The sequence below is a fragment of the Micrasema longulum genome, unplaced genomic scaffold (genome assembly GCF_059751315.1).
Source record: "Micrasema longulum isolate JH-2025_06_02 unplaced genomic scaffold, ASM5975131v1 h1tg000076l, whole genome shotgun sequence".
Taxonomy (NCBI): Eukaryota; Metazoa; Arthropoda; class Insecta; order Trichoptera; family Brachycentridae; genus Micrasema; species Micrasema longulum.
The window spans coordinates 319,765-342,662 of record NW_028277283.1 but is presented as its reverse complement, the minus strand read 5'-3'; the positions used below and the strand labels follow the sequence as shown (position 1 = coordinate 342,662).

Below are 22,898 nucleotides of genomic sequence, written 5' to 3'. Positions count from 1 at the left end.
TTGCTTTAAAACATTTCTTTAATATGTAGGTACCTTCCCTGTGTAAAGTAACTGATCATCACATTCCCTTCCCGCACCTAATGGTGCATAGGACACAGCATTTCTACACCTTTCTACAGCGTATCTTGATCATTTTTATTACACAAAGGTAAGATCAGCAAAAGTCAGCTTCAGATGCCAGACTATGAAATATTCTAGTGGGAAAACACCTTTTAAAATAAGCATTTCAGGTGTACCGTGTCGGGAATTGAACCCAAGACCTCTCGCATGTTAGGTAAACGCACCGACTTTTATTAGACGGACAAGTATCCTGAATATACAAATATTTTCGCAATCGTTGAAAATATTTCCTATTTATATTAAAGCTTATTTCCTTTATTACAACAAAACATTTACGAATTTAAATATTTTATAAAAAATCATTAGATTAAGATAATAGTTATAAACTTTTATTTTATTTACACACTTGTTGCGCTTAGTCTGTCGATTTTTATTTATAAAAATAGCCGAAAATTAAATTACGACCAATAATTTTTCAATAATACATTGTGAAGACCAAAAAATAATAAAACTACCCACAATTTAGAAACACGTGTTAATGGTCATGAAAACTACCACTTATTAAATTAAACTTTATAATAAACGTAAAAATATATATTATACTATGAACCCAATTACAGATGAAGTGAACTGAAATTTTAAAGGCGAAGTAAACTCATTGCTTATATATGCTGTAATCAGTATAATCCCAAAACTTTTCTTCCTAGTCTTTATGTACAAAACATACCTACATGTTAATTAAAAATATCTAAACAGTTTAGTAAAAAATAATAGGAAAAAACTCACAGAGGTAAAACATCGAATTCAATGAGCTCATATTCTCTACTAATCCATTAAAAAATGTTTCAGTTATATTGTTTATATATACAGGAATACCAAAATATAATATATTTATTTATACGCACTTTAAGTAAGTTATTATTTCTATGGGTGCGGGGGAACAATCACATAAGTCAAAATGCCTTACTTTTTAGGAGACAGTTTTGTCTTAAACATTGCGGGAATCAAATCTAACATTGCAAGAATGTCCTTTTTTTCCATCATCATCATTCCCTTTCCGCACCCAATGGTGCACAGGGCACTACATTGGTACACCAATCGCAGTGTATCTTAATCATGTTTGCTAGGTGAAGGTAAGATGATCAGTTCTACGCTCCAGGTACCAGTCCAGGTACTATGAAATATTTACTATATCCCTTCTCTAAAATAATCTTCATCCCTGTTTTTATGTGTTAAAATATTCTAATGTAAAAACACCTTTTTAAATAAATATTTCTCCATACTTATAGGTATTGGATTATTGCTAATAATCGGGAATACATAGTAAGGTCTCCGTTTAAGACATACATGATAATATTATCCCTAATAATGTTATTTGACTTACGTGTTTTGGAACGTATGTGAACATAGATGCATACTACAAGATGAGCAAAAAAAACAAAACAAAAGTTGGCTCATGTGTTTGTTCCTGGGCCCAAATCCCGAAGACAGGTTGGAAAACCCAAAACTGGTGAACACGATGAACATAATTATAATGCGGTGATTAAAAATAAAATAATTATAAAATATGAAAGTGTAAACAATGCGCACCCTATCCTCAATAATATAGATCTCATATTTACACAAATTAATTCCTTACTGTTATTATTAATTTATTTTTCAGATACTGCAGAGCAGTCGGTTGTTAGCGTAAAAACCTTTCGAGAGTATTATAAAGATATTAACAAGAAACTACTGATGGCTGGCAAATTATCTGCATTTTGGGTCAGTAACATCACGTTTTGACCCATCGCGAACATTCGTGAGGATGATAAAAGATTAACTCGATTTAAGAAATAGGCTAAACTTCCAAATTGGACAAATTTGATAGCGAACAGTGACATAAAAACAACGACGACATTAAGTACGTGCTATAACAGCATGTATTTTATCACGCAAATGTTTACACAGCGTGATCTTCATACCTACTAAATAGATGCTTAAATCGTAATTTTTTTTTGATCTATAATAAAAGAATGCATAAATATTTATATTCTGTCGAATTTATTAAAGCCTATTCATAAAAATCATTAACTGGTTTTGTCATCTTATTCCATGGATAACGTAACAAATCATTCTTATCAAAACCATCGCGTTGCAGTTTTAAGAAATAATTATCAAAATTCGTGCTCAATATGTAAAAACAGTATTAACTGTAAACACTTAGATATGTCTAATCAATGTTTTGCCTATATCCATGGCAATTTTTTTTAACGAATCGGACAAACGACGAGTTAAATAGTAAATAAGTAATACAAAAATTCCATTTTCGCGTAGTGAAAGAGACTAAAAAATTGGAATGAAATTAGTTCAGACTAAATTAGTCTTATTATAAAATCACGTTAAAGTCGTCCGTGCGCGGTCTCCCTTTTCTTCATACAAACGTATTCCAGTATTTTCTCCCTGGATTATGGCAACAGGAAAATGTTTTTTTTACAAACTATAGATATTTATTATTGGCGTGTCTATATAGTTTATTTTCATAAATTGTTTTCAATGGGATTGAAGACCATCCAAAAACCCAAAAAAGCTCCCAGTTTAATCTGCCATCTTCGAGCGTACGGTAAACAAATATGATAAATAATTTTGAAAAACGGAAAACGTACCGACACAAAACAATCATTCGGCTACCTTTTATTTAAAAAAAAATCTGAATCGGTTCAGTTTCGGGGTACGGAAAACGGAACAGCGAAACATCTATTTTAGTTTGGCAAAATTAGTCCGATGTGCAGTTGTCTTTTTGCACAGTATCGAGAAGGCGTTTGCGAGAGAGTGACAGAAAAACAATGTCCATATAAATATCCATTCATCAAAATTGTCTGGCATCGCTTATCCTCTTAAATAATTTTGGAATAACATACGAGACATTGGATGGATCTCGGAAATTCGACAGAACGGCACCTTTGGCACTTCAGCACATAGAGCCAGTGCGGTTTAGTGAGAAGTGTGCGCCGCGCTCCGTCATACACAAATAGCGCCGAGACTTGGCAGGGTGCAAGAGAGGCGGGCCTACTAACCGCTAACTACTGACGGGGTACTGACTGCTGCACCACTCTCCACGGTCTGTTGTAGTCTACAGCTGCAGTATCTACTCCGTAAACTACTACTTCTGTCACCGACCAGGGTTGATAGCAGTTTTTGATTAATTTCACAACGGTTCAATGACCCGAAATTAGCCAATAGCCGACACTGGGTAAACTTGAATGACGTCCAATATCTATTAGGAGAAAAGGGTAAAGATATCCCTCACTGTATTGAAACGCATCAAATAGGTGGGCAATCTTGCATTATATTATCTAGTTTACACATGGACGAAGTTCTTAGCATTCTAAACAATAAAGCTGAAAATAGTACACGGGGAAATATAATACTTTATTATTATTATTAATAATACACTAGCAGCTATTAAGCTGATGCGTGTATATCAAGTGCACATTATAAATTGATGTGTGCATCTAGGCGGTTTTTGAACACATTAACTGAACTAGCACCAATCACTTTCTCGGGAAGGCCATTCCATTTCTCCACAGCTCGGTTTGTCAGGAAGTTCTTCCTGGGGTTGGATGAGAAGGAGGTAGTGTTGAGTTTCAATGAATGACCTCTGAGATGGCGGTTTTCATTCATAGTGAACATTGATTTCAACTTGGGTACATTATATTGCTCAGTTAAGATTTTAAAGGTTTCAATCGAGTCACCACGCAGCCTCCGCTCTTCCACCGAATTTAACCCGAGCTCCCTTAAGCGGTCCTCGTATGATTTATTTCTTCGAGAAGCTACCATTTTAGTTGCTCTTCTCTGGACTTTCTCCGACAACTCTATGTCTTTTTAATTACTTGTTAACTTGTTAATTATTGTCGTGTATATTAGAGGTAGGTGTACGGGCAAGTTTGGGCTGAAATCTGTCAACTTTCAAGCGTTCCAGAAGACCCGATGAAATAGCGAGGTTTATTATTGAACGTTAATTCGTGCAGTTTTAGAGGCTCTCGAGTCAAATAAATAACGTACCTTGCAGAATATAAGATCGTATCTTACGGCATATCCGAAGATCCTACTGCCATGCGGTTACCATTATCCATCGCGTGAAAATTACAAAACAAATCAATTTATCTAATAAAACGCGCAACGTGGGCGGTTTTTCGAAATGCGAGGATGATCCTAAAACTTAAGCGAAAAGAGTTAAGAAAAACTGTCATCCTAGACAGCTCAGAAAAATGCGTTATTTTAGCGGTAACCAGTCAAAGGCGATGTCGCTACAGAAAAATTGTACTGTAAAGTTTAATAATGATAGACGCCCACCACCAATTGCGTGTACTTATGTCAGATTTAACCCGGGCAAGTGATGACTCAAGATGGCTGCTAAAGACCATAAACACACATCAGCCTGATTTGTTAACAAATCAACAATAAGTGTCAATCAATATGGTGTGTGCAGTCGCGCTACGAAAAGGGGAAGATTCTCTTTCGTCGGTTTGACGGAAATTGTCGCTCCGTCTAATTAAAAATAACACGGGAAAATCGAATATATTATTTAAAAACATATAAACGCAATGAGGAATTTCAATTTCTATTGACAAAAAAAAAACTACTTAAGTACAAAAGGTCCTAGAATCTAAAATACCTAAACATATAAAGACGAAAAGATATTGCCGTCGCTTCCATTTATATTTTCCGAAATCAAAATAGCTCCCTAGTTCAAAAGAAAATTGATTTATTCCTCCCATAAACAAATACCGTAGTATTCTTAGAGTATTAATTTCGACGCATTTCGAGGAAAATGCGAAGTTATCTAAGGATGGCAAACTTATTAAATAATTTATATAACATTAATATGCAATAGTAATGATTGCCAAGACTTGTGTTTTGCCCGCATACTATTGACACTATCAATTTGATTTTACAAACAGCTAACCACTTAATAAAATACTTTTTTAAACAAATTTATACGTAATAATATTTGTAATCGACTAAATCGAATATAAAAATATACTTACGTCAGATGCAATTCTTATTTAGCTAATTAATAAAAAAAAACACCAATATTATTCTGATTTCCGATGCTCGCACATTTGTAAAATGGAGGGAAAATATTATAGGTACCTGTTTATAGAAACTTTTTTTTCAAAAACGCAATAAACTTCACTCTGCTTTAGTTTTCCGCAGAGTGAAGTTTATTGTTTCAAATTATAATAATTTATACCTGGTATTTTAGAACAAATTAAAAATACATTCTGCCAGTTTTTAAGTTAGAATTCACAAAACAGTAGGCAGTTATAATCTAAATATTTAAGTAGATATACATATTATAATTCTATCGACTTTCTGTGATAGTTTTAGTAATGCAATATTTTAGGAAGTTTCACAAAAAATATATATGTATGTATATATAGCATGAACACAGTGCATAAAATTTTTAAAAGGTTTAAGTATGTTATTATTAAAATACAAATCTTAATTTCAGAAAAACGTCTGGAATAAAGTTAAACTGGGTAAATTTTAAAGTGAAAATATTGTCAAAAATATGATTTTGTTTTTTTTGCTATACAGAGAATTAATTTATTTAAATAATAAAAACTTTTTTATGTATGTTAATAAATTCGCTTTTATGTCATATATATTTATTGGTCAACTGGATTCTCAGAAAAGAATTATAAAATATTTATAGTAGACTCAAATCAGTGTTTGATTTCTTATATTCTAAGTTTAAATAATAATAGGTTTAAATAAAGACTTACATTTTGGGTAAAATTTAGAATAATCGCAATCCATTTCTCAACTTTTAAAATGAAAACACACTTTTTAATACACTAAACCAATTTTCGGAAATAAACATAATTCACACGATAATATTATTTTAGGTTTAGACATTATCTCTCAATATAAACACAAAAAACGTCAAACTGACAAACCCGCACATATTATCACTGTATAAAAAAGTATACACACTATAACGCGGCTTATGAAATTTTATGTCACTGACGTTAATTAAAATAATTCCACATTAACACTGCAATAAAATGGATCAATAACATTCGATATAATAACGTATTTGAGCGACAATCGTCCCGCTCAGAGCTCAGCTAACGCTCGCCCGCTCACCTATTCAAACATCAGCATTGTGGCCGCCGGAAGTTGCACTAGCAAACATGACAAGTATGTAAAATATTGGAGGATCGCGATCGCATTGTTGGCATTCTCGGCTTGGATTTTGTAAAATGAGTTATCGTAATGTATGAAAATATAGTGAATTGTAATAGTACTTACCGATTTAGAAGTTTGACGCTTATAAATGGGGTAAATCTTGAGTAACGACAGTGTTTTGTCCGTAAATATGAAGAGTTATACTGTTATTGGTATGCCAAGAATGGCACAAAGAATCCAGACAACGCACACGACGAATGCGCACCTCGTTTGCGCATATGCTGACACAACTTCTCATAGGCGAAGCCAGTTTGTCCACCCGTTCACCCGCACCGCCCCGAAACGCTCACGTGTAAGCTGCGCTTGTGTTAAGTGGTCAAACATGTAACACGGCATACACACATTCAAACACCTCAGCGACACAGTCAATTTACCTGAGATATTGAATAACGGCGTCAGCAAACTAAACACCTTAATACGCGACGCTAGCGACACTAATGTTTCGTTCTTAAACAACTTTTAACAAGCAAGTTGAAGTATTGCGATAATGTTTCTAATATAAAAACATAGATGTCAATCATTATTTTATTGTACTTTAAAATTCATATAGAATACTGGATATACAAAGTAGAAGTGTTTATTTCATTAATTTTTACATGTAGCTTATAAATCTTGTACCCAACAGAACAAGATTCCATACTACATTTAATTTGCCAGTACCTAGGACTTATTCAAGGAAAAACGATTTTTTCTTTAGAGCATGTTATTATTACAATACTGTTCTCTCCGGTCACGCAGACATTTTTCATCTCTCCTTTATGAAATATAGAAATTTCCTTATATACAGTTCACCCGTTTAGTTTAACGATGTCAGTAATTATGTATGTTCATTATTATATTTTTGTACCTTTTACATTATTTGTATATAACTTTTTTCTTTTCTTATTCTTTAAATTTAAACTTATTTTGTTTCTATTTACTTTATTTTTATAACTGTTTATAAGTCTATGTATTTTTATTTTATTTGCAACTTCTAAGTGCCTAACAATTGTTAATTCCTTTTATTTTGATACCGATAATATACTTAATTAATATCTTACACCACTGTGGAATTTTTTTTTTTACTGTTTTCACAATTTTCGTTCATATGTATTTTTATTTTCTGTATACAATATATGTAAAAACTGTTGTTTTTTTCCCAAATAAAAAAAATAAAATATTCCTTTTGTTGTTTATGCTTTATCCAAATTACACTTTAAATATTTAATTGTAATAATTGACGCTTATTACATCCCCCAACATATTAAATCAGGTGTATTTTAGTGTGGATGAACACATTTTATTTTTTATTATAAAAATTTGCACAGCAAATACTGTCTGGGCATTGCACTACCCGCCCGCAGCAAAACGATATTTTTATTATATTTAACTTAGAATTAAGAGACTATTCATAATTCTATGATATTTAATAACATTTCTTTTTTTTTTTTTAAAAAAAGAAATATTTGCGTTCTTATGATTTACCCAAATATTTCATTTTGAGGGCCATTTTCAACGAGTTGTAAATAACTCACTATTAGAAAATGGGAATCAAGTTGGGGTAGAGTGGGATTCGAATCACAGACCTTTGGTCCGTGAGTCTGAGACACTAGCCACAGGACCACAACCCGATTATTAATTTTCTCTTACACTGAACTGCTCAAATGTTATGTTGGAAATAAGTTAATTTATTTCACTTGGATAAAAAGCAATCTTTGCCAAAACTACTACCACCAACTAAATACCTATCTACTGTGAACTCTTCATAACTTTTGGAACTATCAATATCCAAGTACAAAAAATGTACAATGCATAAGGAGTGGAAAGTAGAAAAAAACTAATTCAATCTTAAACATTTTTATTGAAGAAATTACACACTATATACATTACATAGTATTGTAAACGTAACACAAATTAATTGGTTTCTTAAAACATTTCTCTATAAGGCAAAAACGTTTAAAAACAAATAAGTTTAAAAATATAGAATCACAAAAAATAAGAATGCAGAATAAATGTAATATTGATGAACATATGTATATATTTATATTCTGGGTGACAAACATAAAAATATTATGTAAGCTGGTGGCTGTCATTTGCTATTACAGAATTGAACCCTTGTCATTATTTATAAACGAGGAAGTTCAGCGCTACGGGAAATTGGATATAAAAAATACTTTATTACATATGGTAAAAATTAGAGCATTTAATAGTAACTGCAAAGTTTCTTAAAAATGTAAAAAAAATAAAATAAAAATGAGCTTGCTTTGCAACATCACAGGTTTATATGACCGCCTGTTTGCTATGGCAAATAAATTATAGTGTTGTTATGTTGTTGTGGCAATCATGATTGCAACCAGCAACAGATTACAAGTTTGCAAGGCCGCCATGTTTTTCAACGTTTGACGTAGGTACAATTTATAATTGTATGGGTTCAACTTTTAAATGTCAGATACAAAAACAAACTGACGTTCCTATAAACTAATTCGATTATGTCAAATGATGTCATGGAATGCCTGGAAGTCAGCAGTTTGTACAATAAATTTCAGTTAAACCAATGTTATCTTTGCATCTTGTCAGTTATGTTTTACCGCTCATTGAACCAGATGTGTGTTTTGATCACTCTCTGACAGAACTCATGATGTTGCAGGCGTTGTAATTGAAAAGTGTTAATGGGGATTTTTTAAATTATAAAACTTTAAAAAATCATAGCGATAATAATACAATGTATATATATATATTTTTTTAAACCACTGAACTTCCTTATTGTGTTATGTTAAAAAAATTATGTAACTTTCATAAACTTGTGAGTGCATGTTGTAAACTGTTTTGAAAACAACAATAGATAATAAATAAAATTTACAACAAATGTTTACATAATGGGAGCAAGACTTCGATTCATACATTTGGTTATAGGAGCTGAGCACTCATATTTATTACATTTTAACATTATTCCTTGTGATAAATAACTGATTGATAAATGTTCTATTTGGGGATGGAATTATGCTACTGATGTCCCTTATTGGCTTTTTAGCTTGGATTTCTCATTTTTTCTAGTACCTACTTTAGATCTATGTAAATTATTGATTGTGGCATGATTGGAGAATTTATATTACATAAAAATAAAATAAAAACATGTTGTGAAAGTATCACACTGTCTAAAAATTCTTACAAAATCATAGTACCAAGTAGACTATACCAAATAATAAATGCAACTATCAGCTGGTTTTAAATTTGAATTATATGATTGATTTTTATTTATTTTTTAATATTACAAGTTCTTTCAAAGGTAATAATGCCACTGAATGATCTTTAATATTTTAAAAGTTCAGAATTGAGAAATAAAACAGGTAACGAGGATTTTCTACCTTGCACGAATGGATCTCCACCATATCAAATTGAAGAATTGATGATACATAAATTCAGCATTTCAAAAATATATAAACAAGAAACTATAGAGGAATAGGCATACTGAAAAATGGAATTGTTAATCCCATCAAAAATATAATTTTATGCAGGATTTAATAAAAAAGTAAACTTTTACCCAAACATAATAAAAAAGGTATTTCATAATTTTATAACTGTAACTGATCTGATACTAATATGGATAACCCTTTGACTACAAGGCTTTTTTCAAAAGTGTATGTAAATTTTAACCAACAATAACAGCTAATAAAATAATTCTTGTAATTTTTTCCGAGAATTAATAAATCTATTAAAAATTCAATTATTATGTTCATAAAACCACATATTCTTATATCAAACCTGGACATCCAGTATATAACTAATATAATTCCTGAATAATACCACAAATATTTATGATAATTAATCAGTTCATTAGCAATAATTAAAGAAATATCATGTATGTAGATTATGTATATAATTTCAAAAATAATAAAATAGTATTGGAAAAATAATATGAAAGCTACAATTCTTTTTTTTTTTCAATGTTTAAACATAATACGAAAATCGTTTTTTTAACACACTATATTTGTTTCTAGTAGTTTATTATTTTACAAACTTATGTTTAGTAACTTCAGCAACAATAATAGTTGTTGGTAGTCTTTACACAAACTATAAAAAAAGTTCTGCGATCAAAGGGTTAATTAGTAAATAAGCACTTAATATTAAGTAACATTAACTTATTTACAATAAATCTCTGAAATTGATTTATAATTGAAAACTAATTAATTAATATTACTAGCACACTAATAACAAATGTGTAGCAAAGTTTATAACTATGTGTAGGTACATGGTTTTTTACATGTACGGCTATATTTTTATGAATACATTATTTTCTAAGCTACAGGGAGATTCGTAATTTAAATAAAAACTAATAAATCTTCAAGAGCTCATAACACTGTAAAATATTGAGAAAAAATATTATCATCATCATTCTCTTTTCGCACTTAATGGTGCATAGGACACTGCATTGGTGCACCAATCGCAGCGTATCTTGATCATTTTTGTTACATGAAGGTAAGATGATCAGTCCTACACATAATATAAAAGAAATAAAAAGAGAAAAATATAATCACACTAAAAGTATTAGTTGGGATATGGTCCCGTGGTTAAGGACTCCATAATATAGGAAATCCAAAATCCCACACTATGACACCTTGATTCCTATTTGCTAGCACAATTGAAATTTAAAGAGTATATCATAAGAATGCATTTTTTTTTATGCAAAGTTAATTTAAGCTAATCAACCAAGGAGTTTTTTTTAAATGTGGAATTATACATTGTTATCAAAATAAATGTACAACTTAAATTAAACTAATAAATCAAATATGAATATTTGCAATATTTTGGAAATAAAAAGTTGGATGTAGTAAAAAAAAAACTGCTATAAATGCTTAAATGATTAATTACTTATACATATTTTAGTTTCTATTAATTGAAAGGTTTTAATAATAATTGGTATTTCAAAGACTATAAAAGTTAAATTGTATAATTTGATTATTCAATATAGTAATTATATAAGGAAAGAGTCTTACAAATATTTAAATTGGTTAAATGTATTAAATCTAAAGAACTCAATAAGAACAAGGCACAGGGCTTATACAATCTTAGTAAGGAATGTTGATGAAAAAGTTTTTTAGCTTTACAATATTCGGTAAATGTTAAAGTACCAAAAGATTCATATTCTTAAACATAAAAATAATAGCCTGCCGGCTTGTATTAAGGTATATTCAAGCAATTCAAAGGTGCATATAAGGTATGTAAATTAACCGTAAAATCTAAAGGTATGTAAGAGAAATTAATCAACAATATGACTGTAAATGTATGTGAAAACTTATTCATCAACAACAATACACAATAAACATTTGCCAATGCCTCATACTTTAGAAAAAACATTCTCTGTTTATTAATTATAACATTTAAATACAATACGTAACATTTTTTTATAATCTTAACTAGTAATACTATTAATATTCATGAATACATACAAGTACATAATTTAATTTTAGCTATTTTTTAAATCTAATATTATATTTTGTTGAATATTGTTTATACTTTGTCAGTGCCACAACCTATTTTATAGCTAAACAATTCTCCTAGGACAACATTCGATGTGTCATGTATTGAAAACTATGACAAAAAAGCTGCAAAACCAGTAACTTCTAGCTCGTTACGCAAGTATAACTCCTGTTACATTGTGCATGCATTATTTTTGGAATCCTTGCGATCAATATTTTGCACACAATTTAATAAAACTGACCATGTCTTACTTACCAAGAAATATTACTTATAGTGTCCCATAAAAAAACAATTTTTTTAAATTGCATAATACATTGAGTTTTACAAAATGCAACTTAAGAGTTGATATATTGGCACAACCGAATAAACGTGATTATCTTCTGCAAAATTGCGTGTTGTAAAAAGTTTCATCATCTAGAAATTTTAAATGAAACGTTACAAGACAGCACTCTGAAAAATTAGCAGCCTTTACAAATAACATTTTGTGGTATTAACATTTCATTACTCGAGAAGTTTTAATCTCTAATATTATTTGTGTGGAGTTTTTGTTGTAAGTGTCATTAATTATAATCAGTTGCTGAGTGTTTCGAATACACAAGATATAAAGATTTTCAGAATTTTTTATTTTCTTTCATAGTCAGGCCACAAAACTTTTTATTTGTATTTTTCTATATTTATTTTTAAGAGTTAGTATACGTAAATAAATTGATAGAGCAAAGTGATGAGAGGTTATTTAATTAAATCTCTAAATAATAATTACCGTTCCCGTATAAAAACCATATAGATAAATAGGAATACCAATAATTATATTTATAACAAATTAAATAAGTAGTATACATATAACAAGGAGATTAACGAGCATATAAATAATTTTAATTTGAAATAGAAATTTATTTTCATTTTAAAGGCCATTATTGTAAATACTATTATAAATAAATTCACGGAAGATTTTTATGAATTGATTATTATAATATTTATAGTAAAAATAATTCATGCAAAAAACTATTTAAAAAGAAATATATATATTGGTAGGTTAGTTGATATTCGCTGACTAAAATAAAATGAAAACTGCCCAAAAGGTGTAATTCTAAACAGTCTAAAAATTCACAGGACTGCATATTTAGGAGAGATTTTTTCTGATTAGATTCTACATTTTACTATTAGTTTATTTTGTTTTCAATTGGAGATCATTTTATTGATTACATTTTTGCTAAATAAAAATCTAATTATTTTTGATGAAATGCATCACATTTCGATAAAAAAAGGAATATAAAAAAATTCCCACAAAATTTAATAAAAACTGATTGTCCATAATATTAATAATAAAAAAATGAATAAATGTTGAAATATGTAACAGATGTAGAAAGATCAAAAGAACGCTATCAAACATTGATGGGGAAAATGAAGTACTTATCTACAATTTATGCTCAATACATTTCACAGATATTCGACACATGCAGTTTTTCACATCCACAACAATTTTGTACATAAAAATGCTATATTTAGGGAGATTTTGAAATTGGGGTGGAGCTGAAAAATCTAATTAACCTGTCAACTGTAAAATAAAATTGAGCAAACACTTATGGCATTTAAGCAGGAAGTTGGATAGTTGAATAATATATTAATAATTTCTTGTTCTACTTAAAAGGAAATCTATGTTTTGACTATTTTAAAAAATACATACATAGTATATTATTATGTACCTCTAAATCCAAAACTTGTGTATTTACAAAAACCTATTAAAATTTAGATACTATTTAATAGGAAATTTGCTACATAATTATAAGACAATATTTAATATGAATTCATTGCTTAAAAATACATAAATAAAAACATAAAAATGACTAGACTGGTTTTCAATTAAATAAATAAAATTATTACATTACGTTTATTAAATACTTATATATATATATATATGTATATAATATAATAAACTATCTTAATTTTGATTTAGTGCTTTTGCAGACTAGTTCCTACAGCAGTGTCGATAACATTTTCACTTACACAAGTAAATTACGTTTAGAATGACTAGAAAGCATTATCATTTGAGAATAACACAAAAAACAAATATATTATTTTCAATAAATTGATAACAATCACTGTACATACTATTTTGTTACAAAATTTTGGTTACATTTTAACGCCAAAATACACTATAGCTTTGGAAACACTTTAACAGTAAGCATGTTGTCCACAATATTAGTTTCTGAGATGATGGTGTGAAGCATCTTATTATATATCAAATGTACTGATAAATCGGTACAAAATAGTTGACAGACCAAGATGCCTGCATTATGACACATGTTTTCATCCTAAATTTTTTCACTATACATAGTAAATTTATTTATATAATAGTCGGATTTCTGGCACAAGTTGAGAACTAGCATTTAATGTGAGATATTGCACTTTTAAAATTAAAAGCTCATCCCAAATCAAAATTTCAAATAAAACCACAAGTTGAATATTGTAAAATATAATTTTTGGCAATTACAAAATATGACACATTTTTATTTACTTTTTTAAACAAAGATTATTTGGTACCAGTTTTTAAGAAATCTCATTTTTCGAAAATTTGTAGTTACCAACTTGTGTCAGAAATCCGACGTATCAAACTTGCGAGAGGTGTGTGTTTTCTTGTGTTAAAAACATTGAGAATTCTATATTTAAAATATGTTTAATTGAAAAAAAATATAATAGAACTTAGTCATGTTAATAAGATAAAATTATAAATTATGACAAAAAGATAAAATATGTGGTGGCAAGGAATCAGTCCACCGTAGCCAATATTGGGTGTTGTGTATAATTATGTCATCAGATTGAAATATTTGTCAAAATCAGATCAGACGGTTGACAAACACAGAAATGTAAATATAAAAAAATATTAGGATGAGTTACCAATTAATTCATCTATGTATGTACAATGTTTGAGTATTTGAATTTGACAATTATTTAAGTACCAATATAATTTTGAGATTCAAAAATATATTCACTACAGCTAAACAGTCTTAAGGTGAAGGAATATTAAAGAAATTAATCAAAAAAATTATTTTCAATAATAAAGTAAATATAATAAAAAGTTAATTTTATAATGCATATTGAAAAGTGTCAAAAATTGAATTTGTGGACTTAAGTATGCACGATAATATTAGGGTTTTAAAAGCACTAATTGTGAGGAATTGCGAGAAGAGTAGACATAATGCAAATATTTTGGAAGCCTAAAATGGAAGGCGATAATTTTATAGCTTAAGGTGAAGTTTATATCAATAATCACATTATTTTTCAAATAGATTAAGCCATTGCGGTAAAGGTCGAATATAATCAACAGTTATATTTGTTTATAATTTTGGACCCAGAGTTTTAAACTCATTTTTTTCACACACCAGAATAGTTAGTGGGAATCGAAGATTCAGCTTCTTTGCACATATTTTGTAAAGATTGAAGATAGATTTTATCTAATGTTACTACACAAGGACAACATTCAGAAGGAAAGTAGATATGCATGGGATGAAGTTTTAATTACATACTAAATTATTCCTTTTTAGCACGTTCTCCATGATGTGCTACTTGTATCTGGTGGTGAGGGAAGTCTTGGATGACAGTCGCATGGAACGCCATATTAGCACTTGCAAGAATGTATTCACACAGTGAGAACCAGCTGAATGCTGAAATAATTATAACAAGCAATTAACGATACCCATTATAAACCAGATCTGTTATATTATAAACATATGATGATCATATACTAACCCATTGGTCTACAAAGGTACCGGTGACGCATGAAGAAAATCACTAATCCAAGCGTCGAAGCAATTGAAATATAAAATAGTACCCAAACTGTTTTGTTCCCATTCAAGGGTTTTTCTCCTTCAGGAACCATATTGCCTACTGTGGCACGGCACCACATATGCAGTAGTGATGAAAGCATGAAAACAATGAATATTTTTTCATGGACAGCTGAAAAGATAAGGATTTAAATTAATAAAAAGTAATAAAAAATATAAATAAATAATTCAGGTCGGGTTGTGGTCGCATGGTAGTGTCCCGGACACACAGATTAGAGGTCCGAGGCTAAAATGCCTGTCTATCATGTTTCCAAAAATATATCAAAATTAACTTAAGAATAATTATAATACAATTTTTAACCATTATCTGTAAAATTAAGTTGTAATATCAGAGTACTTGAGAAAATCAGTCACAAGTGGTGATTTATTATGACGACTAGGCGCAATCATAACTAACCACTACCTCAACCTGTAACACTTTTACTTTAAAGAAAATAACCAGAATTAAATATTAATTCAATTTACACTCACGGTAATTTTCTCTATTAGAAACATAAGTTACTCCGGTCAGGGCACACACTTCCAATAAATTCAGCCAGTAACAAGCTTCTCCGAGTTTTTTAGCTTTTGCACGATGCTGAAAAGGAAAAAATATCAGAATATTTAAAACATTATGTTGCTCATAAAAAAAACAAAATATTTAAACTGTTCTCATAGACTGATATTTCAACAGAGATAGAAAACATTTTTGAGATGAGAATATGGAAACATAGGCATTGTGGGGCTTGCGATCTGTTATTGGCTATGTAATCACTTTACACACTGCGAAATATTCGCCACTGTGCATATGTTTAAAAATACATATTGTTTTAACTCTCCCATCTGTTGATTTTGAATTTTGACACAGATCTACATAAAAAGAGGCAACAAAATCTCTAGAACGCATCTGAATGCGTGAAGGTAGCTTTCAATATTAATTTAAAAGCCATTGACAGGTCACATGTCCTGTAAACCCTGTAGACTACTTACACCTACACATTCCATTTAAAAATCTGTTAAAACTTCTGTTAATGTTAATAAAAAGAGTAATGGAAAAACCCAGTATTTAACAGCAAAGATTTGGAATTACTCAAAAAATTGTTGTTCTCATAAATTTCTTTTGAAATGATTATTATTTTAATACTAAAATCACTAATAAATTCTGATTTTCTACAAAACCCCCTTAGACTTTATTTAAGAGCGATAAAAGGAGAAAATACATAATCTGACTAACCTCCAGATCTCTAATAAGGTTGAGTTGCTGCATGTGATATGTATGGTAGAGAGACCCGATGAGGAAGCGTGGACCCAAATGAAGGGCGACACATATTCTCCATAAGTATCTCTGAGGGCTGATGCCAGTGATGGCACTTATAGAAGGAATTATATTGTAAACCTAAGAAACAAATATGAATTATTGGCCATGTTTGAAATTTGAATCCATGCGTGGGTGGATGAAGAGTACAGTTCCATGTGTGAAATAGACCAGAACTCTGGATAAATGTTTTTGATTCGATGATTTCTCTAAGGTAAAACTTCTGTAAAATAAAATCAAATTAAAATAAATCTGCCATGAAGCATAGTGGTTGGCCAGTTTGCCTACCATTCTTGAGGTTCTGGGTTAGATTCCTGTCAAAACCAACATGCAACATTTGTTTACAGAGTGATTTTACTATCAGTTTAAATGTCAGACAAATTCAACAGATTTTAGAATACTTTTGGAAAAGAAAAATACTGTCAATAGGGACATGTTTTATAAGAGGAATCAAAGGTCGAAAGGTATCTGTATTCATTTTAGGCAGAGTGTTAAATTGGCGGTAAAACAAATTCAAGAGATTTACATGCAAATGATCATGTTGCACTGTACCATGCGCAAAATATCTCGCTTGTGGCACCTAAAGGGTTAAAAGTTTCATCAACCTGGCCGAATAATTGTCAGTACTATGACAGAAAGATGTATTTTTTGTTAACTAGTTAACTTAAAAGTATATTTTCTCCAATATTGTGGGTCAGATCTTTTCACCACCAAGATAATGATTTGTCTATAAGGATTTGGACCTAGGTATTAAAAATTTAAAATATTTAAATATTTAAAAGTACAAGTATTAGATATAGACGGGGTCTCATTCAAGGCGCACGGAAGGAATGCGGTACTGTGTTTTGACGCTGCCTGGTGGAGTTTTGATAAAAATTGGCACCTCTATATTCAAGAATATAATATATTTGAGAAATATTGACCAGCTAATTTTTATGTAAACTCAACCAGACAGCGTCACAATACACTACCGCATATCTTCCATGCGCCTTAAATGTAGACCCCGACTATATATTTATATTTAGATGGTAAAAAAAATACCCTGCAATGAGTTTCATGAATATCATCTTGTTGAAATATTGAAGCAGTAACAAAACAGAAGATCAATGCTCCTAATGGAAGCCACAGGGTAATAACGCACACATTTCGTAATCCACAACGCCATAAAGTCATCTGAAAATAATAAAAATAGATTACAATTCAATCATCAGAAAAACATTCCAGAGTCGAGTATGATGTGATAATGATTAATGAAAACTCGTAAACTGCAATGTTGCATAATAGGGTGTTGACAAAAAATAGTAATTGGTTAAAATGAAGGGAGGCCAAGCGAAGAATGTAAAAATCTCAAACACACAAGTTTCATAAAAATAAAAAAATCTTGCTAAAAACTGCAAGAAGTGATTTTTAAGGGTGAATATTTTTTAACAACTTTATAAAAACATTTTTGTACACCTAATGCCATGGCGAAAATAACGAAAATGGCCAAGAGAGACTTGGCATGATCAGATATACCAACATCTCAAGTCTGGTCAAGTCAAAAGCAAAACATGTTGTGTGGCGTTCCATTCTCTTTGCCCATTACGAAATGGCGGGGTGGTATTACCTTTAAATAGATGAAAAGGTAACCAATGCAGTACCCTATGCACCATTAGGTGCGGAAAGGGAATGATGATGATGATGAGATGAAAAGATGTATTAACATTCTTAGGTAATGTTAGACAAACAATGTTTATTAATTAATTAATAAAAATATTTTAATGTGAGTATCTAGATCTACGATGTATTTACATGGAACAAATGAAGATTAGTAGAATGTAAAATTATAATTAGTTTCATAGTAAACAGTAAATACATTTACGCAAAATATTGATAAAAAAATTAGTTAATTGATTACTAATGGTTGCTATACATAGGTTATGTAAGATATGTGCATATAAAGAAATGTAGTAATAAATGATAAATTATAATATGTACTTACCTCACAACTCTCATACGACGTTGGACCAGATTCTTTCTGATCCTTTTTTATTAATTCTTCCTTTGTTGACATCTTAATTTGTTACGAAACACAATAAATCCACGAAATATTATACCAAGTTATCCCATTTTGAGAAGAAATTCAATTCAAAATTAAAAACGTACGCGAGTATGATACGGAACGACGAAAATAGTCATTTTTAGATACTAAGCTTTCAAATGAAAAACTAAAAATTATCGATATTGAATTAACAAAAAATCTATTCCTTAGTATTGTGCGTCAAAATATTATTATTAATCACAAAAATAAATTGAGTATACAACAAACTGAAAATTTAGTAAAGAATTTTGATGTATAAATGTTACACAAGGGTTCAGAACGAATTTTCCGTAGCATGAAGCACTGGGGTGACAGTCCCTATTGCGAAGTGTTTTACCCCCCTTGTGTTGGTAGTCATGGAGTTTTACCCCCCTTGTGTTGGTAGTAATGGAATTGGTAGTATCGCATCGCTATTTCGAGTAAGCGCTACGCACTTGCTACGTACGAGCGCTGATGTCGCATCATGACGTCACACAGTTAGAAAAAGCAAATGGCGCATGTGTGAAAAACGGTTTAAATTTAAAACCTGTGTTAATCTTAAATCTACGGCGTGCGTGTCCTGTTTTCGTTATTTTTTCGGTTTGTGTCAGTCTTCTCACCTTTTCTCTTCTATTAAAAGCAAAAAGCGCGTGTGAAAAATGGTTTAAATTTAAAACGTGTGTTAACCTTAAATCTACGTCGTGCGTGTGTCTTCTCACCTTTTCTCTTCTATTTTTCTCGCCTGTGATAATTATAACAATGTCAAAAAAGTGTTGTATGCTTTCTTGCCATGTATCCGGGGACATCGTCAAACTATATCGCTTTGCCAAAATTAGACACATCACATAGTAGAATTCGCTATGCATTTCGCGTATGTCAAAGACATTTTCAGGCAAAGTTCATTGAGGGAAACTGTAGGCTACTTCCTGAAGCAGCACCGGCTTTATTTACTGAAGAACATATAGCCAAGGAAGCAAAAATAAAAAAATAATATACCACAAAACTGCGCTAATTTTGTCCCTTGCTTTGTTGAAAAACTCTCCCAAGGGTTACATACTCGTGCAGAAAATTTTTGCATCGCCTTCAAGACGAACCTTATATAGACTTCTTGGAGGATTGAGTTTCCGAACAGGAATAAATGCAAACACAAGAGCATTTTAAAAAAATATTAATTAATATTTAATAATTTCGCTGTCACCATAACTATCTTTTGGTGTGAAAAATGAAGGACTCCAAAGGCTTCTCGATTTTGGAATTGAGAAAAAGCCAGGTTTGTTTTTAAAAAAAAATTTAGTATTGCAAACAAATTATTTAGTTCCATTTGTAATGTCATAATTTTGAGAATATATATTTTTTTCTTATTTCAGATTTGCGGACCATGCCTTGGTTTTTATGATAAGGGAGATTTTTTATGATATTGCTTACTATTTCTGTGAAGGGACAACTCCTGCCATTCAGTTAAATGTATTCGGGAAGTGTACGCTGCTGTTTCAGACACTGGTTTTATTATTAAGGCCAGTATATGTGACCAAGGTGCAACGAATGTTGGAGCACTTAAATATTTAAGAGAAGAAACACGAAGAATGTATTTGATTAATGGGAAAGATTATGGTAATAATTATTTTTAATATTTTATTAATAAAAAACTTTGCATTTATACGTCAATCATGAAATTAATATTAGTTAGAAAACAAGGTTCTGGTATTCAAAATTACCCATCATCAAATGTTAACATAAACTTGCAAAGGTTTGTATTTACACCTAATGATGGGTGATGAATTCTGAATACCCAAGACTTGTGTACTAACTAATATTAAACTCGTATGTGGTGTATAAATACAAAGTGTTTTTTATTTAAAATTAATTCTACAAATTAATTTCTAAAACGGTAGATAGAATTATTTTTATTTCCTTAGTTTATAAATGCAAAATTACATTCAGATTTTCTTTACAAATATTTTAAATAATACTACTTCAGTTTTATATTATGTTTAATGTTTTATTGAAATTTGTTTGCAGATGAAACATTTTTTGAAATATGTAGTCATAAGGTTTTTATAATTTATGACCTCCCCCATTTGATAAAGGGGTTAAAAAATAATTTTCTAAATAAAAATACATCAACTGAGGCTAAAATTTCAAGTTGTAATGATTTAATTTTTGTGTATGAACGGGACGCAAGGATTGGAGATGTGAGGTTATTGAAATCAATACACGATGCACACATTATACCTGATAAAATCCGAAAAATGAAAGTAAGCAACTGAGTGTTGAATGAAAGGACGGTTGCTGCTCTTCGTTTTGCTGCAGAATTTGGTATGTATCTAAATGTGCCGGATGAGATCAAAATATGAATTAAAAATATTTAGTCTTTAATAAATACTTGTTTTTTTCTATTTCAGAGTCATCACCCAAAAAATTAAGTTTGTTAGCCACCAGTGATGTCGTCTTATTCTTCGACAAACTCTCCGACAGTACAAATGGTGCTACCAACTTTTCCAAGGGTAAAATGAGATACATTGCTACACCGCAGTCTACACACCATGCATTTTGGATTGATGCTATTAACAAATTGAAGAAAATGAAATTTGAATTCAGGAAGAGAGACGATTGTACCATCTCTAAAAAACTATATTTTGACCATCAAAGGTTTTCAAGGGCTCTGGGCAGACTTGCATCAGGCTGGTAATAAAAAACTAGTTCTGCGACGTCTCAACCAAGATCCATTGGAAAACTTTTTTGGTACAATAAGAATGTACAATGGAAAGAATGTGAATCCAACATGCAGAGACTTTGTCAACACTTTTAAGTCTGCACTTATTAGTAATTTTTTGTCGTCACACTCTCCGACACTTAACTGTGAAGACGATAGAGGGCGCATGATACTAAACCTGAAAGAGTTTTTAAGTTTCTCTCGTGATGGTCCCACATTACTTTCAGAACCTGAGCTCAATAATGAATCTAGGATGTCATTATCTAGTTTGTTAATAGCAGAATGCAATAGCATTACTGTGCATGATGTATCTATTTTACGCTCTCAACAGGAGAGAAGTAAAGTTGGAGCCCATGGATATTCTGCTGGTTGGATTTGTCGTAGATTGTTAAGTGACAATATTTGTGAGGCCTGCAAACAATCCCTTACTCAGTCAGAAGCTTCAATTCATCACAAATATGTATTGTTGAGAGAGAGAACTGGTTATTATTTAAAATTAGCATATAATAGCCTTCTGAATTTATTTACAAGGTGGATTGAAATTATTAATGGGTATTTAAATAATCCAAATAATCTTATTCAATCAAATATCCATAAAAACTTGCAGTATATAATAGAGGAAAATTTAAATTTTGAGTGGTTATAAATGTAATAAAAGTAAAATTTGTAAAGCTGATTTTTAAATTACAACTATTCAATTAGACACAGGAAATAAATAAAATATTGTCAGGAAAATATGATTCTATTTAGAATGTAAGTAATTTTAGAAGTAATTTTACTTGATTATAATCTAAATGTTTTACAAAAATTGGCTGTTGTAAAAAGCAAAAAATATTAATCATTAATTTGTATTTTAAAATCATTAATTTGTATTTAAGTAACTGTTATTTATTTACTCTTGCATATAAATACAGATGGTTTTTATCACATATTTTTAAATAAACAATTCTTATTGACCTATTTATTTATTTATTGTTGCAAAATGAATATGTTATGTATTTGTATAGCTAAAATACAGTATTTCTTTTAAATATGGACCTTTATTGTTCACATCATTATTGCAAATTAAATATGTTATGTCTTTTTTTAGCTAACATACAGTATTTCTTTTAAATATGGACTTCACTTTATTTGTTCAGTACACAAAATATGACATTTTTGCTTTTAATGTGCAATAAGTAGGTATTATTTTAATAAGTAGCATTAAGCTGTTGCAATTATATTCTGAGATAAGAG

General features: G+C 30.2%; 2 protein-coding genes and 1 long non-coding RNA gene across 7 annotated transcripts in view; 1 reads left to right on the top strand and 2 right to left on the bottom strand.

Moving 5' to 3' along the window:
• Window positions 1-6,979, bottom strand: part of sd (TEA domain transcription factor 1 homolog scalloped) — a 128,579-nt gene extending 121,600 nt beyond the window's left edge. For 2 of the 4 annotated variants that reach the window (XM_088232715.1, XM_088232724.1), the window contains exon 1: window positions 6,361-6,979. Coding sequence is in view for 2 of the 4 variants with exons in the window: in XM_088232706.1 (XP_088088832.1) it covers window positions 5,832-5,865 (34 nt within the window). In the remaining 2 variants the exon portion in view is untranslated. The other 2 variants (XM_088232706.1, XM_088232700.1) reach the window with 2 other exon arrangements.
• A 1,138-nt stretch (window positions 6,980-8,117) lies between these two features.
• LOC148284910 (post-GPI attachment to proteins factor 2-like) lies at window positions 8,118-19,265 on the bottom strand. Its single transcript, XM_088232747.1, has 6 exons — window positions 18,872-19,265; window positions 17,932-18,063; window positions 16,810-16,971; window positions 16,068-16,173; window positions 15,502-15,708; window positions 8,118-15,416 (listed from the first exon to the last, which is right to left on the bottom strand). The coding sequence occupies exons 1-6, from the start codon at window positions 18,941-18,943 to the stop codon at window positions 15,283-15,285; spliced, it is 813 nt and encodes a 270-aa protein (XP_088088873.1). The 5' UTR covers window positions 18,944-19,265; the 3' UTR covers window positions 8,118-15,282.
• A 9-nt stretch (window positions 19,266-19,274) lies between these two features.
• On the top strand, window positions 19,275-21,531 carry LOC148284909 (uncharacterized). Of its 2 annotated transcripts, none has more exons than XR_015823447.1 (4): window positions 19,275-20,219; window positions 20,317-20,560; window positions 21,132-21,265; window positions 21,352-21,531. It is a non-coding gene; the product is annotated as an uncharacterized LOC148284909 (long non-coding RNA). The 2 variants fall into 2 exon arrangements; XR_015823446.1 differs by having other exon boundaries at window positions 20,969-21,265.
• Window positions 21,532-22,898: the final 1,367 nt, after the last annotated feature.

Excerpts from the sequence above, each read along its gene's own strand:
- LOC148284910 (XM_088232747.1), bottom strand. The coding sequence starts at position 18,943 with ATGTCAACAAAGGAAGAATTAATAAAAAAGGATCAGAAAGAATCTGGT. Across the intron at positions 18,064-18,871 it reads CGTCGTATGAGAGTTGTGAG|ATGACTTTATGGCGTTGTGG; the intron begins GTAAGTACATAT and ends TATTATTTTCAG. Across the intron at positions 16,174-16,809 it reads ACCTTATTAGAGATCTGGAG|CATCGTGCAAAAGCTAAAAA; the intron begins GTTAGTCAGATT and ends TTTCCTTTTCAG.